At 57.4% G+C, this 16,727-nt stretch overlaps 1 protein-coding gene and 1 non-coding gene across 3 annotated transcripts; both read left to right on the top strand.

The window, feature by feature from the left end:
• Positions 1-10,631: 10,631 nt before the first annotated feature.
• Positions 10,632-16,314, top strand: Ptges2 (prostaglandin E synthase 2). 2 transcript variants are annotated; one of them, XM_048343729.1, is made up of 7 exons: positions 10,632-10,901; positions 12,011-12,208; positions 13,916-13,974; positions 14,277-14,426; positions 14,552-14,752; positions 15,036-15,153; positions 15,771-16,314. In XM_048343729.1, exons 1-7 carry the CDS (start codon positions 10,632-10,634, stop codon positions 15,816-15,818), a joined length of 1,044 nt encoding a protein of 347 aa, XP_048199686.1. In that variant the 3' UTR covers positions 15,819-16,314. The 2 variants fall into 2 exon arrangements, with proteins under 2 accessions (XP_048199686.1, XP_048199693.1); XM_048343736.1 differs by having other exon boundaries at positions 15,036-15,157; positions 15,776-16,314.
• LOC125341500 lies at positions 13,322-13,431 on the top strand. The gene has a single exon (XR_007208995.1). It is a non-coding gene; the product is annotated as a small nucleolar RNA U6-53/MBII-28 (small nucleolar RNA).
• Positions 16,315-16,727: the final 413 nt, after the last annotated feature.

The raw sequence follows: 16,727 nt of genomic DNA, 5'->3' as shown, positions 1-16,727 counted from the left end.
ATCCTTTGCCAAATCCAGGAAGGGTGAAGCAAGTCAGCAACACTGAAACACTTGGCAAGAGGTTTGCCCCTTTCTCCCTGTGGTCAGGATTGTGCAAGGTGGAAGGGCAGGGGGGTCAGCAGGGGAACAAGAGGGGAGTTCCCAGAGCTCTGCAGCCTGGCAAGGGACGAGGGCTCCCGCTCCGTGCTCTGTGACTTCCGGGTTCCCTCCCTTCCTCTGTTAGCCTCCTCCATGGATCTGTGGCTCCATTCTGGACAAGCGGTCACCTTTGAACCCCTGGGGCTATATCACAAGCCCAAAGAGTGTGTGTGTGTGTGTGTGTGTGTGTGTGTGTGTGTGTGTGTGTGTGTTGAAGTCTTCTCCCTATACCTGCTGAAAGAAAAAAATGAGACAGGGAAGTGGTGCTGTGGCTCAAGTGGGAGAGAGAGAGAGAGAGAGAGGAGAAATATGGGTACCAGTGGTTTATCCTTGTAATCCTAGCTGCTCAGGAGGTTGAGAGCTAAGGATCACAGTTCAAAACCAGTCCAAGTCTATTCTTGGTCTCCAGTTAATCAGCAAAAGACTGGAGCTGTGGCTCCAGTGGTAGAGTGCCAGCCTTGAGTGCAAAAGCCAACTGAGAGTGAAAGGCTCTGAGTTCAAATCCTAGTACCAACACTAAATAAGTGAACAAAGAAATCCACAGGCTGAGTTGTGTTTCCAGCTCACAGGGGATCCCTGGTCAGGGAAGCAGGTGAGACAAGCACCTGCCCCAGGTAAGTGGGCTCAACTACAGAGTTGCTCTACTCCAGGTGCTTTGGGTCATAGAGTGTGCAAGGATTTGGCCTTGACTTTGAGAAGTCATTGAGACCATCCCTGTCTTTCTGCCTTGGGTGGTAGCTCCCAGAGGTCAGGCCCAGAGCTGTCCCTGACATGCTGGTCCCAGCCTTGAACCAGCTCTCTCCTCACTGTGGGCCCGGCCAGCATCCTTGAGAGGCAGTGGTGGTACAGCCCCTATGCATGCATTGTGCCCGAGGTAGCCACAGCTGTGCTGCACACCTGGCCTGAGGGGCCTGCCGGCCTCACACAGGATTAAGAGGGCCCTTGCTGCCTCTGTACACCCATCACCTAGGCACCAGGACCTGGCGCCCGAGGGAAGGAGCTTTGGAGGGGTCCTGAGCTGGAGGTAGGGTGCGGCCTCCCCAACCCCATGTCAGAGAGGCCCACACTATCAGCCCAGGCCCTGCCCAGCCACCACTCCCGATGAAGAAAGGGCAGGAAGTGAAGCTGAACACAGCTGTGGGCACAAGGGGGCCACCCCCACCCTTCCAGCCCCTCTTCTCTCTCTCACCATGCCTTCTCCTAACCCTAGGAGTTTCACCCCTGCCGTTGTACCCTCAAGCCTGGTGCCACTGCTAGCTCACACCTGTCATCCTAGCTACTCAGGAAGCCAGCCTGGTTCAAAGCCAGCCTGAGCAGGAAAGTCTATGAGCTGCTAATCTCCAATGAACCAGCAAGAAGCTGGCAGTGGAGCTGTGGCTAAAGTGGTAGAGTGCCAGCCTTGAGCAAACAGCTAAGGGACAACACTGAAACCCCCAGTTCAAGGCCAGTACAAGTTTGCATGTGTGCGTGCACGGGTGTACACGTGCGTGTGCGCACACACACACACACACAATATCCTCAAGTCTTTGCGACCTTGGAAGTGGGGAGGGATAGAACCTCAAGAACTCTAAGTAGAGAGGGAACAGAAGAATTGGATGGAATGTTCTAGACTCTGAATGTCTCTGGCTGTTACCAGTGCTCACCAAGTGGGGGGTCTAGGATATGAACTAGAGTGGTTTGCCACATGGGGGCAGGAGGGGGAGGTGCCCATCGCGTGGGCATCTGGCTGGCCCCTCCACGTGCACCCCCACACACTTCTGCCAGCCTCCCTGCCTCAGTCTCCCTCTGGGACCTGCTCTACTAACTCCGTGAGGCCACGCAGCTCCTGGAATTGAGGACCATGATGGCTTTGAACGTGATTCGTTTGGGGACAGTGCTAGGGACCAAACCTAGAAGCTCATTGGGGCTGAGTAATTCCCTACTACTGAGCCATGGCCCCAGCTCAAATGCATAACTTTGTTTCTTTTTGTCGGTACTGAGGTTTGAACTCAGGGCTCTCAGAGGCCACACCTCCATGTGGCCTTGAACTTGGGATCCTCCTGCCTCAGCCTCCTGACTGCTTTAAGAGGTGTGCACCCCCACCCCAGGGCTTGCAGATCCAGTGAAGGGAGGCCAGCTGAGGGATTAGGGCGTCACATGATGGGGTTCCCATCCCTACCCCCAGGAGACTGGTGCTGGGCTGGGTCGGAGCTGGAAGGGCGGCTGTGGGTGCTGGAAGCCTCTGCTCCGGAAGAGGAGATTTCCCATGGGTTGGGCTGGAGATCCAGGGAACACAAGCTCTGTCCATGTCCTTCATCATCCAGCAGGGTCAGTTCCTCGCTCGCATCCTCTTCCCAGCAGCCGTGAGGCCCGGCCCCAGGGGGGAGACGGGCGAGGACCACAGTGTAGACTTGCCGTGGAGATTCAGGCCAACCTTCAAGTTCCAGGGTGAACAGGACGCTAAAGACTCCAGTCCCTGCCCATTCCCTTCCCACTGGGAACAGCAAGGACTCCAGGGGCCCTGTTGCTCAGAACTGCGGGGGGGGGGGGGGTCCTCGGGTCCTGTGGGTCTTGGAATCGTTTTACCATATATGTGGTGCCTGCATTGGCATGCCAGGAACTACCGCACCTCCGCCAGGCTCTGGCGATGGTTTCCACGGTGGTCCCCAACTGCTCCTCCGGAACCCCATGCCCGGGCTTTCTTCAATTCCCCCCCCCCGCCCCACCGCTGGGGAACTGCCCGGGAACTGTGTACCCTCAGTGAGCCACACAGAAGCACCAAACCCAGAGGCCTGGGAGCGGTTGGGCCTGGCCATGGCTCCAGATCTGCGGAGCCCAGGCAAGAGCTTGACCGCTGCCTCTACTTGGGCTTTCTGTGGCCAGAGGCCAGAAGGATTCAGCCGCACCCCTCCTCCGAGGCAATAAGCCTCAGGAATCTGGTCTGACCCCCTGGTCTGGTTTCAGTGTTGAGCCAGGCGTGAATGGCTGGGGGCTAATGGCTTCCCACAGCCTCCCAGGCCTCAGGCAAGAGACCCAGAGGTACTGTCACAGCTTCAGGAACTCTTGGGGTTCACAGATGGGTCCTACTTGGGTGGGGGGGTGACCCCATGGCCCTGGCCGTGGTCAGGAGTGTGAGGTGCTTTGTCCTCTCAAAGGTCTCCTGTTTCCAGAAGTAGCTTTACAGCCCTGCCCCTCCCACGTGGTGGGCGAGGGACCCTGTCCTCCTTGCACCCCAAATGCAAACCATTGTCCTCCCCTGTGGGGAGGCTTTGGAGGCCAGCCAGAAGGGTCAGCAGGCCCTGCGGTTGAGGCACGAGCTCAGAGCACAGCCTGGCTCTGGTTCTCAGGTGTGTGGGCACCTGAGAGGAGGGCTCCTGTCGTGGCTTTTTAAATGTTTATTTTTGCTTGAACTCGAGGCTAGGGAGCTCTCCTCGGGCTTTCCCCTCAAGGCTGGCACTCTACCGCTTGAGCCACAGCTCCACTTCCAGCTTTTTGGTGGCTCATTGGCGCTAAGACTCTCAGGGACTTTTCTGCCCCAGCTGGCTTTGAACCTTGATGCTCAGATCTCAACCTCCTGAGTAGCTAGGATGACAGGCGTGAGCCGCCGGTGCCTGGCTGAGACCTTGGCTTTGGTCTGGAGGTTGTCCTTCAGGACTCCATCCTCAGGAGTCTAGGCAAGGGTGTGAGCTTGGGGGGGGGGGACAGGGTTTACAGGCCTGTTCCCTGGGCAGGTCCTTCCTGCCCCCTCACCCTGCCCTTTCTGAGGGTTGTCAGAATGACCTAGAAGGACAGGGGTGGCCTCTCTGCAGCCGGGTGCAGGCAGGCAGGCAGGCTGGTGGTCATGGCTTGGGCTGGAAGCCTCGGGTGGGCACTGCCTTCCCCAGGATCATGGCAGTCCCAAGCCCTGCTTTCTCTAGGAACAGGATTGGGATGGATCATGGCTCCCCGCTAACCTCCGACACCCCTGCACTCCCTCCACGACTGCTAGGTTCCCGCTGTTCCCTGCTACCTTTCCCATACCTCCTTCCATGCTGAGGTCCCTAGACGAAGCCACTTTCTCCCCGTTTCCTGTCTTGGTCTACCATTTCCCCACATGCATTTGCAAACCCTCCTCCCCCCCCCCCGCCAGCCCCCCAGACAGGCCTCAGTAGATTTTCATAACCCTACTATTTTCTGCCAACATCCTCTGCAATCTGGATAGGATGAGAATTTCCCAAGCCAGCCCATTATTACAACAAATTACCACACACTTCCAAAGACCAGAAGTCTGAAGTCAGAAAATCACTGTGTGTGTACATCAAGGTGTGTGTATGGGGGTTGGGGGGGCGGTGCTTGCTCCCTCTGAGGCCCCAGAATTTGTGCCTTGCCTCTTCCAGCTCTCTGCTCGTGGTCCTGACTCCCCTCTGCCTGTCGGTGTGGCCTTCTCCTTTGTGCATAATCTCCTTCTTGCCCTGTCTCAAAGGACACTTGAGATGTCATTTAGGGCCAGCTGGATAATCTATAGTAATCTCATCTCAAAATCCTTATTTAAAAGGTTGAATGGCAAGAGAGAAAGATGCAATGAAGAAGGAAGGAAGAGGCCAGTGAATAGCTTAGAGTATCTGTCTTCTCCTACTAAGATATTGGTGATTTGTGAAAATAAGTTCATTCTTCTCTTAGAAATTTGAGAACAAGCCAGTGTCAGTGGCTCACATCTGCAAACATAGCTAGCTACTCAGGAGGCTGAGTTCTGAGGACCATGGTTCAAAGCCAACCTGGACAGGGAAGTTCATGAGACATTCATCTCCAATTAACCAGCGAAAAGCCAGAAGTTGACTGGTAACTTAAGTGATAATGTACCAGCCCCCCCCCCCCCAAAATCCTGCACTTGTTTTTCTTTTGAAGGGAACAGCACGCTACCTTAGATAACAAGCGTTATTAGCCATTATGAAAATTTTAACTTTTTCTGGGCCCCAGTGGCTCACACCTATAATCCCATTCAGAAGAGATCTGGAGGGTTGTAGTTCTGGGCCAACCAGGGCAGAAAAAGATCTGGAGACTCCATCTCCAATTATCCAGCACAAAGCTGAGATGGAGGAATATCTCAAGTGGTAGAGTGTCGGCTGTGAGTGAAAAAGCTGAACGAAAGGTCCTGAGTTCAAACCCCAGTCCTAGCAAACAAAACGTAACATTAAAAACAAGTTTCATTTTTCTATTTTCATCTTTAAACCATTCTTACCTTCAGTCACTCTATCTGTTGGTCCTCTCCCCTAATCCCCAATATACCTAGCAACCCCCCAAGTAAAGTTCCAGAACTGAAGATATAGCCCAGGAGTGGAACATTGCCTAGCAAGCACAAGGCCCTGGGTTCTATCAGTACTGGGGGAGGAAAAGGGGGGGGTGTCCAGTACCTCCTCCTCCTTCTCCTCCTCCTCCTCCTCCTCCTCCTCCTCCTCCTCCTCCTCGAACTCAGGGCCTGGGCACTGTCTCTGAGCTTGGAGGGCCCATCCTTTACTGAGCAGAACTTATGGAGGATCCACTTGCAAAGAAATGGCCGCTGAACAGCAGTTCCCACTTGGACGGACCAGCCCTTCTCGCTACCAGACAACCCCGCACAGGAGGAAAGGGACCCTGAACTTCTGCTGGGCACACAGACAGCCAATGGGCCTTCAAAAGACCTTAGGAGGGGGCTGGGGATATGGCCTAGTGGCAAGAGTGCTTGCCTTGTATACATGAGGCCCTGGGTTCAATTCCCCAGCACCACATATACAGAAAACGGCCAGAAGCGGCGCTGTGGCTCAAGTGGCAGAGTGTTAGCCTTGAGCAAAAAGAAGCCAGGGACAGTGCTCAGGCCCTGAGTCCAAGGCCCAGGACTGGCCCCCCTCCCCCCCAAAAAAAAGACCTTAGGAGTTTTAGAATAAGCAAGGCTGCAAAATAGAAAAGGGGCTGGAGGCAAGTGGCTCATGCCTGTAACCCCAGTTACTCAGGAAGCTGAGATCTGTGGGTTGAGGTTCAAAGTCAGCCTGAGTAGCTAGGATTACAGGTGTAAGCCACTGGTGCCTGGCCTGGCTATAATACAAACAAAATTGTGAATAATAAACATTTCCAGATGGAAACAAATCAATGAACATTTTCTGGAACGTCATTTTTATTTACACCAACTCATTTAAAATATCTGCCTCCCAAGGGCTGAGAATATGGCCTAGTGGTAAAGTGTGCGCCTCGTAAAATATCTGCCTCCCACCCACTGGTGTCACAGTGAACATCTATGAAAATCAGAATATTACATGTTACAAAGCAGAACAATTCTCCCTGGAGCTTCTGTGAGTCCATACTCTCAGAATGGGTGGGGGGGGGGGGAGGTACTATGAACTCATCACCATTTTTCCTACCCTCCTCCTTTCAGCTTCTTTCTTTTTTTTTTTTAATTTTTGTTTCATAAAGGTGATGTACAGAGGAGTTACTGTTACATAACTGAGGTAGTACATTTCTTCTAGCATGCATGAGGCCCTGGGTTTGATTCCTTTGTACCACACAAACAAACAAACAAAAAGAGTACATTTCTTTTCTTTTTGTCAGTCCTGAGGTTTGAACTCAGAGCCTGGGCACTGTCCTGGAGCTTTTGTGCTCAAGGCTAGTGCTCTACCACATTGAGCCACAGTTCCACTTCCAGCTTTCTGGTGATTAATTGAAGATAAGAGTCTCACAGAGCCGAGAATGTGGCTTAGCAGTAGAGTGCTTGCCTAGCATGCATGAGGACCTGGATTCAATTCTTCAGTACCACATATACAGAAAATGCCAGAAGTGATTCTGTGGCTCAAGAGGTAGAGTGCTAGCCTTGAGCAAAAACCAACAACTCAGGGACAGTGCTCAGGCCCTGAGGACTCAGGGACCCAGGACTGGGACAAAAAAAAGTCTAACAGACTTTCCTGCCTGGGCTGGATCTGAACTGCAGTCCTCAGATCTCAGCCTCCTGAGTTGGTAGGATTGCAGGTATGAGCCCCCAGCACCCAGCAAGAGTACATTTGGACAATGTCACCCTTTCCCTTGCTCCCTCCCAGTTTTTTCCTCCCATCCCCTACCCACAAGTTGTATAGTTTATTTTCAACATAATGTCCAATGAGTACATTGCTGCATTTTTTCACCCTCCTTTATTTTGTCCCTCCATTTCTGTGTCTCCCCTTACACTCTCAAAGACATGTAAGTGAACAAACACAACAAAAAAGGAAAAAAACCTCATTTTCATTTCCTGGAGTTCATTTAGGTAAATATTTGATCAGACGCACAGGTATTATGCCCTGTTTGTGTGCAGCTGAGGAACTGAACCCAGGGCTTCATTCTAGGCAAGCACTCTACCACTAAGTCACAGTCCCAATTCTTTTTTTTTTTTTGCCAGTCCTAGGGCTTGTACTCTGGGCCCGAGCCCTGTCCCTGGCTTCTTTTTGCTCAAGGCTAGCACTCCACTTGAGCCATAGCACCACTTCTGGCTTTTTCTATATAGGTGGTACTGAGGAATTGAACCCAGGGCTTCATGTATGTGAGGCAAGCACTCTACCACTAGGCCATATTCCCAGCGATGGAACCCAATTCTTAAGAAGCAGGCTGCAGGGCTGGGAATATGGCTTAGTGGTAGAGTGCTTGCCTTGTATACATGAAGCCCTGGGTTCGATTCCCCAGCACCACCTATATAGAAAAAGCCAGAAGTGGCACTGTGGCTCAGGTGGCACAGTGCTAGCTAGCCTTGAGCAAAAAGAAGCCAGGGACAGTGCTCAGGCCCTGAGTCCAAGGCCCAGGACTGGCAAAAAAAAAGCAGGCTGCAGAAGAGGCCAAAGATAAGCTGGGAAGGGAGGAGTCACAAAGTCACAGAAGGGCATTCATCACAACACTGCCACCTGCAGACACCCAGGGAGTTGGTTGTAGAAGTTCAGCCCAGAATGGGGCTCCAGGGATAGCAGGATCCAGGTTTTTCCCAGTCAAAGGCTCCATTCTCCCCTCTTTGTGCAAACTTGGGGTCCTAGCTACCTGTTCCCAGCAGTCCCTACGACAACATATAGAACCCCTTTACCTTTACACACACACACACACACACACACACACACACACACACACTTTCTGTTATAGCAAAATGCCGCAGAGTGGGTCATTTATAAAATGATAGAGAACTATTTCTCACAGCTCTGGAGGCTGGGAAGTTCAGCACGAAGGCATCAGTGTGTGGACCTGTTCTTTACGGTTGGCATCAGCTATGTGTCCCCACATGGCACAAGGGATGGAAGGGCAAAAAGGCCTAATTCGTGCTCAAGCCTTTTTGTAAGGGCAGCAATCACATTCCTGAGGGCTGATCTAATTACTTCTTCAAGGCTTCTAAATGTCTAGTACTACTTCCTAATACAGTTACACTGGCTCTAAGATCCCAGCTTATGGATTTGGAGGGAGGGACAAAACATATTCAAACCACAGCAACCATCCTGCCTGGAATAGGGTATCTGTCCCTTTGCCTATGCAAAGGAAGAGTGACTACTTGCTTAGTTCTCAGATGAGGGCTGAGCTAGGATGGGGGCAAGTTGGAGGCCAGAGAGGGGGCATAGAGAAAGCATGAGGTGGAAGTAGCTGCCACAGAAGAGGGAATTGATCCATTAGAGGCTGGCTGAAGTGGGCTGAGAGATGGGCAGGGTAGAGATTTGCTCGGCCTTGGATTAAGGCTCCATCTAACAGCTGGTTCCTCAGCCCCAAGGTTGCCAGAAGGTCTGTGGCTAAGGAAGAGGTAGAAGGAATTAAGGAAGAGGTAGCTCAAGGATCAAGGGCATTGAGGCAGAATGAGCACTGAAGCAGCCAGCCAGGAACCTCTTGGCCAGAAGAACAAAAGGAAAGACCTTTGCCAAGGATTTTGGCAGAGGGGCCAGTCACTGAATTTCTTTCCTAGGTCACTGAATTTCTTTCCTGGAAAAGGATGACTCATACTATGCTAGGCAGGTGAAGCTGCCAGATGGGGTAATAAGTAGAGGGTCCCCCAGGCATCAGCCTCATTACCTTCTCGGCCTCTCATCAATTTTTCTCATTTAATTCTAAGACAATCTCAATGGGCTGGTTGCCAGTCATTAGTCCTATATTACAGATGGAAAACTGAGGTCCAGGAAGGTGAAAGGGAGCCTGTGGGTTGATGTTTCTCCAGCCTTCCTGCCTGCTGTGCAGGCAACAGGCTGCTTTGGGAACAGGCCGTTACCAGTAAATCCAGGTGGCTGAGATGCTAACACACCAGAATGGTGCACGGGGGGTGAGGAAGTGTGTGTGTGTGTGTGGGGGGGGGTGCTTGGTCTGTCCCTCATGTTCAGCCAAGCCTAGAGGCTGCAGTGGCTGGAATAAACCCCAAACACACAAGCATCCCCGAGACTGCCTCCGTTTCCCCTTCTGTAAAAATGGGGCTGGTACCCCCATTTCTCCAGTGCCGAGGTTTCCAGGGGACTCACTGGCCGAGGCTCGCTGGGCTGTCTGCACCTCTGATACCCAAGCAGGGGCGGTGCGGGGGGGGGGGGGCGGGAGAGGGCCCCAGGGTCTGTCCAAAAATCCCATCTGGCCCTAACTCTGTTTTTCTGGAGGACATCCCTAGGGAAGAGACGGTTTCAGCAGCTCTCCCGGTCGCCTTCTTCCTCGAGGTCACCCTCCTCGCCTTCCAAGCCCAACTGCATGCCCAAGATCCGAGCTGGGACCCTACGGGGGGCGGGTTCGGGGACCGCCGAACCCCGCGGGAAGCACCGCCCCGTTAAGATCAATAACCACGCCCACCGGCAACGAAGCCCCGCCCACTCCCGGCCGCTGGGCGTGGCCACGCCTGCCGGGGCTGTCCGCGGCGAAGCCCAAGCGATGGAGATTCCGAGACTCTGGCTGGTGCGAGAGAAGTTTCCAGAGACCAAGCGTCCCGGAACCCCCTCACTCTGCCCTGTTTGCGTTTTTCTTTTCCCCGAAGGCCTCCGGGCCGACCAGACGGCTGCACGTGGGGTAGATTTGGGACACTCGGTTTCCAAGGCCCCCACGTTTGGTTCGAGAAAAAAAAAATGTATGGTTCAGGTCGGAGCCGAAGCTGAGTTTAGCGGTGCGGGAGGGCGGAAACGGACGGGGGGGGGGCCGCTGCCGCCTGCCGGCCGGCCTTCCTCCCCCTCCACCCCCCGACACACTCGAGGCCGAGCACGGCCTCCCTCTGCAGCGGCGTCGGCCGGGCGTTGGGCCCTTTCCTCGGCACGACATGGAAAGGACTAGCCACGAACCGCCGATCGCTGCCCGTACCCGCTACGGATGCACGCCCGGATACGAGGCGTGCGGTCGCCCCTAAGCACCCTGGAGCGCCCCTCGGCTGCTCTGACGGGGGCACAAGCCCGGTCCCCACGGCGCGCCCGGCCCCCTCTCGGCGTCAGCGCCGCCGCTGGCCTCCGGCCGGACCCGGTGGCCGAGCCCTTTAAGGAGAGAGAGAGCGAGCGAGGGAGCCGGCGCCCGGGCCGATTTGGGTTCGCGCGCCCGCCCGTAGAGCCGGCGGAGCGACCATGGCCCTGGCGGCGAGGGCGCTGTGGTCGGGCCGGGGCGCCCGGGCCGGCCGGCTGGGTGGGCGGCTGTGGCCGCCGCTGCTCGCGCAGAGCCAGGCCAGCTTCGTGGCGTCGGCGGGGGGCCGGGGCCCGGCGGCCGCCACCCGCCAGGGGCGCCCGCGGCTGCTGGGGGCGGCGGCGCTGGCCCTGGGCGGCGCGCTCGGGCTGTACCACACGGCGCGGTGGCACCTGCGCGCCCAGCGCCTCCGCGCCCAACGCTCGGCCGTGCAGGTGAGGCCCGGGGTGCCGGGGCGCGGCGGGGACGGGGACGGGGACCCCCCCACCCACCCACCCACGCCGAACCCGGGGCTCCGCAGAAGCCGCGGGCCAGAGCCCGCCGCCCTCGGCCCCTCGTGACCTTGGGGCGAGCGACCGGGGCGGAGGTGCCGCGACCCCGCCTCGCCGGGTGTCTCCCCTTACCGTCGTCCTCCGGGTTCCAGGCTGCCCACAGCTGCCTTAGTGGAACCGATGACCCCCCCCCCCCCCACCACCCAGACTCCAGGGCCCCAGATGGGGAGGTGAGCCTCCACTTCAGAGCCCTTCCCCACCGAGCCCCTCTCCCCTTCCAGAGGGGGGGAGGGGGAAGGAGAATGGCTCCCCAGTTTCCCATGGGGACCCTGGGATATCACCGCTGTGGCTTTCTGCATGAAAATCATAGCGGGAGCACTTGGGGGCGCGGGGGGGGGGCGGGGGGCTTTTCTGCAGAAGAACCAGATCCCGGGCCTTGGCCTAGTGCGACTTCCACCTGGGAGGGAGCTGAGGAAGACCCTGCCCTGGCCAGTGTTGCCCCCTCCCCCACCCCCCCAGAGTCCTGGGGTTTGGAGTAGGGAGAAGTAGGTGGCAGGTGGCAGGACAGGACACACAGTGACATTGTCCAGTTTACCCAAGGGAGTGGTGTCTGTTCACTGTAGGACAGGGTGGGACCCGGGGCTGCACTGTGTTAGTGTCTGTGCTGGGATTTGAACTTAGGGGCTTAGGGACTGTCCCTTAGTGTTTTTGCACCAGACTAGTGCCACGTGAGCCACAGTTGTACTTCTGGCGTTTTGGGTGGTTGTGTGATCCTCAGATCTCAGCCTCCCCCCGAGTAGCTAGGATTACAGGCGTGAGCCACCCGGGCCTGGCTGGATGCCTCCTTCCAGAGCAGCCCTTCCCCATCTCTGCTCTGGGGGTTTGCACCTGTGCTGTCTGCTGTATGGGACACTTCCCTCCCACCCAGGGCCTCCATTCTCCCTACCACCCCACCTCTCTTCTGCCTCGGTCTCCGGTCACTTCCTGGGGAAGTGTTCTCTTGAGTCCTGGACACCTGGCCTCTGAAGCCCCCTGCTTTTTCTCCCCACTAGATGTCCCTCTCCAGTCACCTGCAGCTGACCCTGTACCAGTACAAGACGTGTCCCTTCTGCAGCAAAGTCCGTGCCTTCCTCGACTTCCACGCTTTGCCCTATGAGGTGGTGGAGGTGAACCCTGTGCTCAGGACTGAGATCAAGTTCTCCTCCTATCGGAAGGTGCCCATCCTGATGGTCCAGGAAGGAGACAGCTTGGTGAGCCTCAAAGATCTGCCTGCCTCCCTTCTGCCCTAGCTTGTCCAGAGACACCCTCGCATCTGGACTTAGGACCCCTAGGCCTTTACGGAGAGGTTTGAGGGGAAAAGCAGCTGGTGTACAGAGGAAGTAGTAAATTCGGGTCATAGCCAGGCTTAGTGTAGTCCCAGCCACTGAAGGCTGAAGTAGGCCTGGGAGAAATAGACCCCTCCCATCTGAAACAAACACAACGAAGAAATAGATGTTTGGCAGTCTTTCCCTACCAGTACCCACCAACAGCTGAGCCTCCGGGAGGCTGAGCACTCAGAGATAGTCAACATGGGTTCTCAAGTCAGGTGGTCTGAGTTTGAAGTGTGGCTCTTGCCCCCCCCCCCCATGTGTGTGGCGGGGCAGGTCACTTAGTCTGCTTGGGCTGGCTTTTTTTTCTTTTTCTCTTCCCTCCCCCCCACCCCCCACCAATACTAGGGCAAAACTCAGGGTTTCATGCTCTTGTTTAACCTTTTCACTCAAGGCTGGCACTTTACCACTTGAGCCACAGCTCCACTTGTGGCTTTTGGGTGCTTTTGCCTGGGCTGGCTTAGAACCACAATCCTGTGATCTCTGCCTCCTGAGTAGCTAATGTGAGCCACCAGCATCCAGCATGGTCTGGCTTATTAGTTAACAGGGGACAGGACTCCGGGCTGTAGGGACACAGATATGAAATGTCTGGCACAGAGCTGGGCTCCTAGTGTTTCTTCGAGTCCACTCAGTCCTCAGTGGGGGGAGGCCAGGTGGGGCTGGGCTGGGCCAGATGCTGGGGCTCCCCCATTACCACACTTGGTTTCCCTTATTAAGAGCAAGGATTTGAAGGTGGGGAGGTACAAGCTCAGTCAGTGGTCATGGGGACGGGGTGAGGGGTGAACAAGGCCCAGGCTGTACGGGACCTTGCATTGTCTCAGCACTGGCGTTATTTAGGAGCCCATGGTGATCGTGCCAGCCACCGGCCAACACCTCTGATCCAAAGCTGTCCTTTGGGCTGGAGTGTGGCTCGGTGGTGGAACACTCCCCTAGCACACACAGGGCCCTAGATTCTATTCCCAACACCGCAAGAAATAAGGTCAACATGTTGCCTGGTCCCGATGATGAGTTGCCATGCTAATACTGAGCCACCAGGTAGGGCATTCTTGCCCTAGTTTGGGTGTCAGTGAGTTTAACAAAACTTCTCACATGGAGACCTGAGGGACATTTAAAAGAAAAGAAAAAAAAAGTGGTCGGGTTGGGCATACTGGTGGCTCACGCCTGCAATCTTAGCTACTCAGGAGGCGGAGATCTCAGGGTCACAGTTGGTTTTTTGTTTCTTTTTTTGGCCAGTCCTGGGCCTTGAACTCAGGGCCTGAGCACTGTCCCTGGCTTCTTTTTGCTCAAGGCTAGCACTCTGCCACTTGAGCCACAGCGCCACTTCTGGCCGTTTTCTGTCTATGTGGTGCTGGGGAATCGAACCCAGGGCCTCATGTATACGAGGCAAGCACTCTTGCCACTAGGCCATATCCCCAGCCCCTCAGGGTCACAGTTGGAAGCCAGCTCAGGCAAACAAATCCAGAAGACTTGTATCTCCAAATTAACCAGCAAAGAGCTAGGAGGGACGCTGTGGCTCAAGCACCGTGCCCAGCAAAAGGCCACAGGAAAGTGGGAGGGCCCCCGAGTTCAAGGTTGTCTGTTCTCTTGTAGAAACAACTGAACGACTCCTCTGTCATCATCAGTGCCCTCAAGACCCACCTGGTGTCGGGGTAAGGCGCCCCTTGGGAGGCCCAGGCCGACGGGAGGCTCAGTCCCAGCTTCTCTCCGAGGAGGGCTCCCCACGATTGTGTGTGGGAGCAGAGTGGGGCTGCTGCTCACATTTCTAGAATGAGCCAAGGGCAGCCTACCTCTCTCTGTGTGAGCAACTTCATCCCGTTAGGGAAGCGCCGCTCTGTCTCACGCGAATCCTCCTTGCTGCCAAAGGGCGTAGGACCTTGACGGGTGGGGTCTGGGCAGTCAGCATGGTCAGGAAAGGGAAGGGCTCAAGGTGAGACTCCGGCGCTTTCCAAAGGCAGCCCCTGGAGGAGGTCGTCACCTACTACCCTCCCATGAAGGCCACGAACGACCGCGGCAAGGAGGTGACCGAGTTCTGCAACAAGTACTGGCTCATGCTGGACGAGAAGGAGGCCCGGCGGATGTACGGGGGGAAGGAGGCCCGCGCGTGAGTGGGGCTGCGCTGCCTGGGGCTGAGGCTGGGTGGTGCCTGGAAAATGGGTCCCCCTCCTAGCCCTCCCCCCCCCCCCAGGGTGGCCTGGGGCCCAGCGCTCTGCCCTCGCGTGCCGGCAGGGAGGAGATGAAGTGGCGGCAGTGGGCCGACGACTGGCTGGTGCACCTCATCTCCCCCAACGTGTACCGCACGCCCGCCGAGGCCCTGGCCTCCTTCGACTACATCGTCCGCGAGGGCAAGTTCGGGGCCGTGGAGGGCGCCATGGCCAAGTACCTGGGCGCGGCCGCCATGTACCTCATCAGCAAGCGCCTCAAGAGCAGGTGAGGGGGGCTGTGGGTCTGCGCCTGCTGTCCCGAGAGCCCCCCCCCCGGCCCCCACCCCGCCGTGTGACACTGGTGATTGTCCCGGCAAACCCTGGGGGGGAGAGGCGGAGGCAAGCAGGGACTCGGCCCAGACTGCAGCCTTGTGCCCGCCTCGGCCCCTTCGTCCGCCTCCGTGGGGGGCCGCCCTGCTCGCTCAGCCTCACCGACCCCCGGGGGGGAGTCCTTCCTTCCCACATGGCTGTGGGCAGGCGTCTCCTGATCCGCCCCCCCCTCCCCCCAGGCACCACCTCCGGGATGACGTGCGGGAGGATCTCTACGAGGCCGCCAACAAGTGGGTGGCAGCAGTGGGCAAGGACCGGCCCTTCATGGGGGGCCAGAAGCCGAACCTCGCCGATCTGGTAGGCGTGCTAAGGCGTGGTGAGGGGTAGTGCGACACCACGGGGTCAGCCTTTAGTGTGGGGCTGGGGGCCAGGCAGGCCACACCCGCCCGTGTCTCTGAGGAGAGAGCCAGCTGCAAGGCGCTGTCGCGGTTCACACACCCGACCAGCTCAGGAAGAGCCCCGGCTCCGGGCCCGCCCGCATCCCGAAGCCCACACGGCGCCAGCCGGGGCCCGGGCCTCCCCGTCTCCGTCGTGGCCCGGCTCCAGGCCGCCACCCGGCAGTCTCCCTGCTCTGGCTCCCGCGCCCCACCCCGAGCGTTCCGCAGCCTGGTGGCCCGGGTTTGGGAATGGGGCGCGGGGTTCTCTCCTCCCCCCAGGGACACTTGGGTGAGCCTCCTGCCCACAGGGATGTGGGTTGTGAGAGAGGTGACAGGCTCAGAACAGCCAGGCCTGGACACTGCCCCCTGGCTGTGGAACCCTGCCGGTGGTGCCCCCCCATGTTTGGTACCCTATCTGGTGCCCCATCTGTGTGTCCCGTCTGTGCCTGCCTGTGGTGCCCCGTGCGTGCCCCGTGCGTGCCCCGTGCGTGTCCCATCCGGGCCCAGCCACGCTGCCTTTTGCGTTCCACGCCGCAGGCGGTCCTACGGCGTGCTGCGGGTGATGGAGGGTCTGGAGGCCTTTGACGACCTGATGCGGCACTCACACATCCAGCCCTGGTACCTGCGGGTGGAGAAAGCCATCGCCCAGGTCCCCCCGGCACACTGAGTGCCCGACTGGGCAAGGGCAAGGAGGCAGACGAGGCCAGCCCTGGCGCTGCTACGTGGGTATGGGGGACCAGGGACATTGACCTCTTCTCCACTCCGCCCCTAGCCCTCCACTACTGACACTGGACGCCTCTAGGTGCTGGGAATAAGGCCCAGGTTCAGTTCCTGCCCACACCCATGCTGAGGGTAACGGGCAGGGGAGGAGGGTCCCAGAGGGAGGACCTCCGCTCCCCGCCCAGCTCCGTGGCATCAGCGCCCCCGTCTCCCTGTCCTGGGCCTCGGCTGGGGCTCCCCCCTGTGGAGGCTCACACTGAGGCCCCTCCCAGCCCCCTCCCCTTCTGGCACTTTCTTCCCAGACCTCCCCGTGGACTCTTGTCATATTTGCAATAAAGGAAATGTTTTTGTTGCCTGTTCAGATCTGCCACACCACGTTTACTCTGCTCCCCCAGTTCCTCCCCCCACCCCCCACATTCTCCAGGTGATCCAGAACCCTGGCTACGGAGGGAAGGAGCAGAGCCGACCGACCCGAGGCTGTGTGCGTCGGTGGTGGGGGCGGGAGCGGGCAGGGCCGTGTCCAGACGCTGTTTCTAACTGCTGATCGGGTCTCAAGTTTGAGGGGGCCTTTGATCAGGGACCCAGGAGAGCCTGTGGGCCCCAGGGATCCCTCAGCAAGGCAGAAATCAGGCCAGGCCAGTAACGCCATGGGGTGATGACAGAGGGCCTCCCTTCTCTCCCTGCAGTCCTCCGCCTCTGCCTCTCACCATCCCTCCAAACCCCCCACCCCCCCCCCACCCCCGTCTCCCCATCGACCTCCCAGGGCCCTCCTCA

Source organism: Perognathus longimembris, chromosome 1 (assembly GCF_023159225.1).
Source record: "Perognathus longimembris pacificus isolate PPM17 chromosome 1, ASM2315922v1, whole genome shotgun sequence".
Taxonomy (NCBI): domain Eukaryota; kingdom Metazoa; phylum Chordata; class Mammalia; order Rodentia; family Heteromyidae; genus Perognathus; species Perognathus longimembris.
This window is presented reverse-complemented; position numbering and strand designations above follow the sequence as displayed.

What these genes read in the sequence shown, in the direction of transcription:
- Ptges2 (XM_048343736.1), top strand. Translation starts at nt 10,632, where the DNA reads ATGGCCCTGGCGGCGAGGGCGCTGTGGTCGGGCCGGGGCGCCCGGGCC. An exon ending in AAGACCCACCTGGTGTCGGG is followed by an intron (nt 13,975 to 14,276) that starts GTAAGGCGCCCC and finishes CGCTTTCCAAAG; the next exon opens with GCAGCCCCTGGAGGAGGTCG. An exon ending in GGGGGGAAGGAGGCCCGCGC is followed by an intron (nt 14,427 to 14,551) that starts GTGAGTGGGGCT and finishes GCGTGCCGGCAG; the next exon opens with GGAGGAGATGAAGTGGCGGC.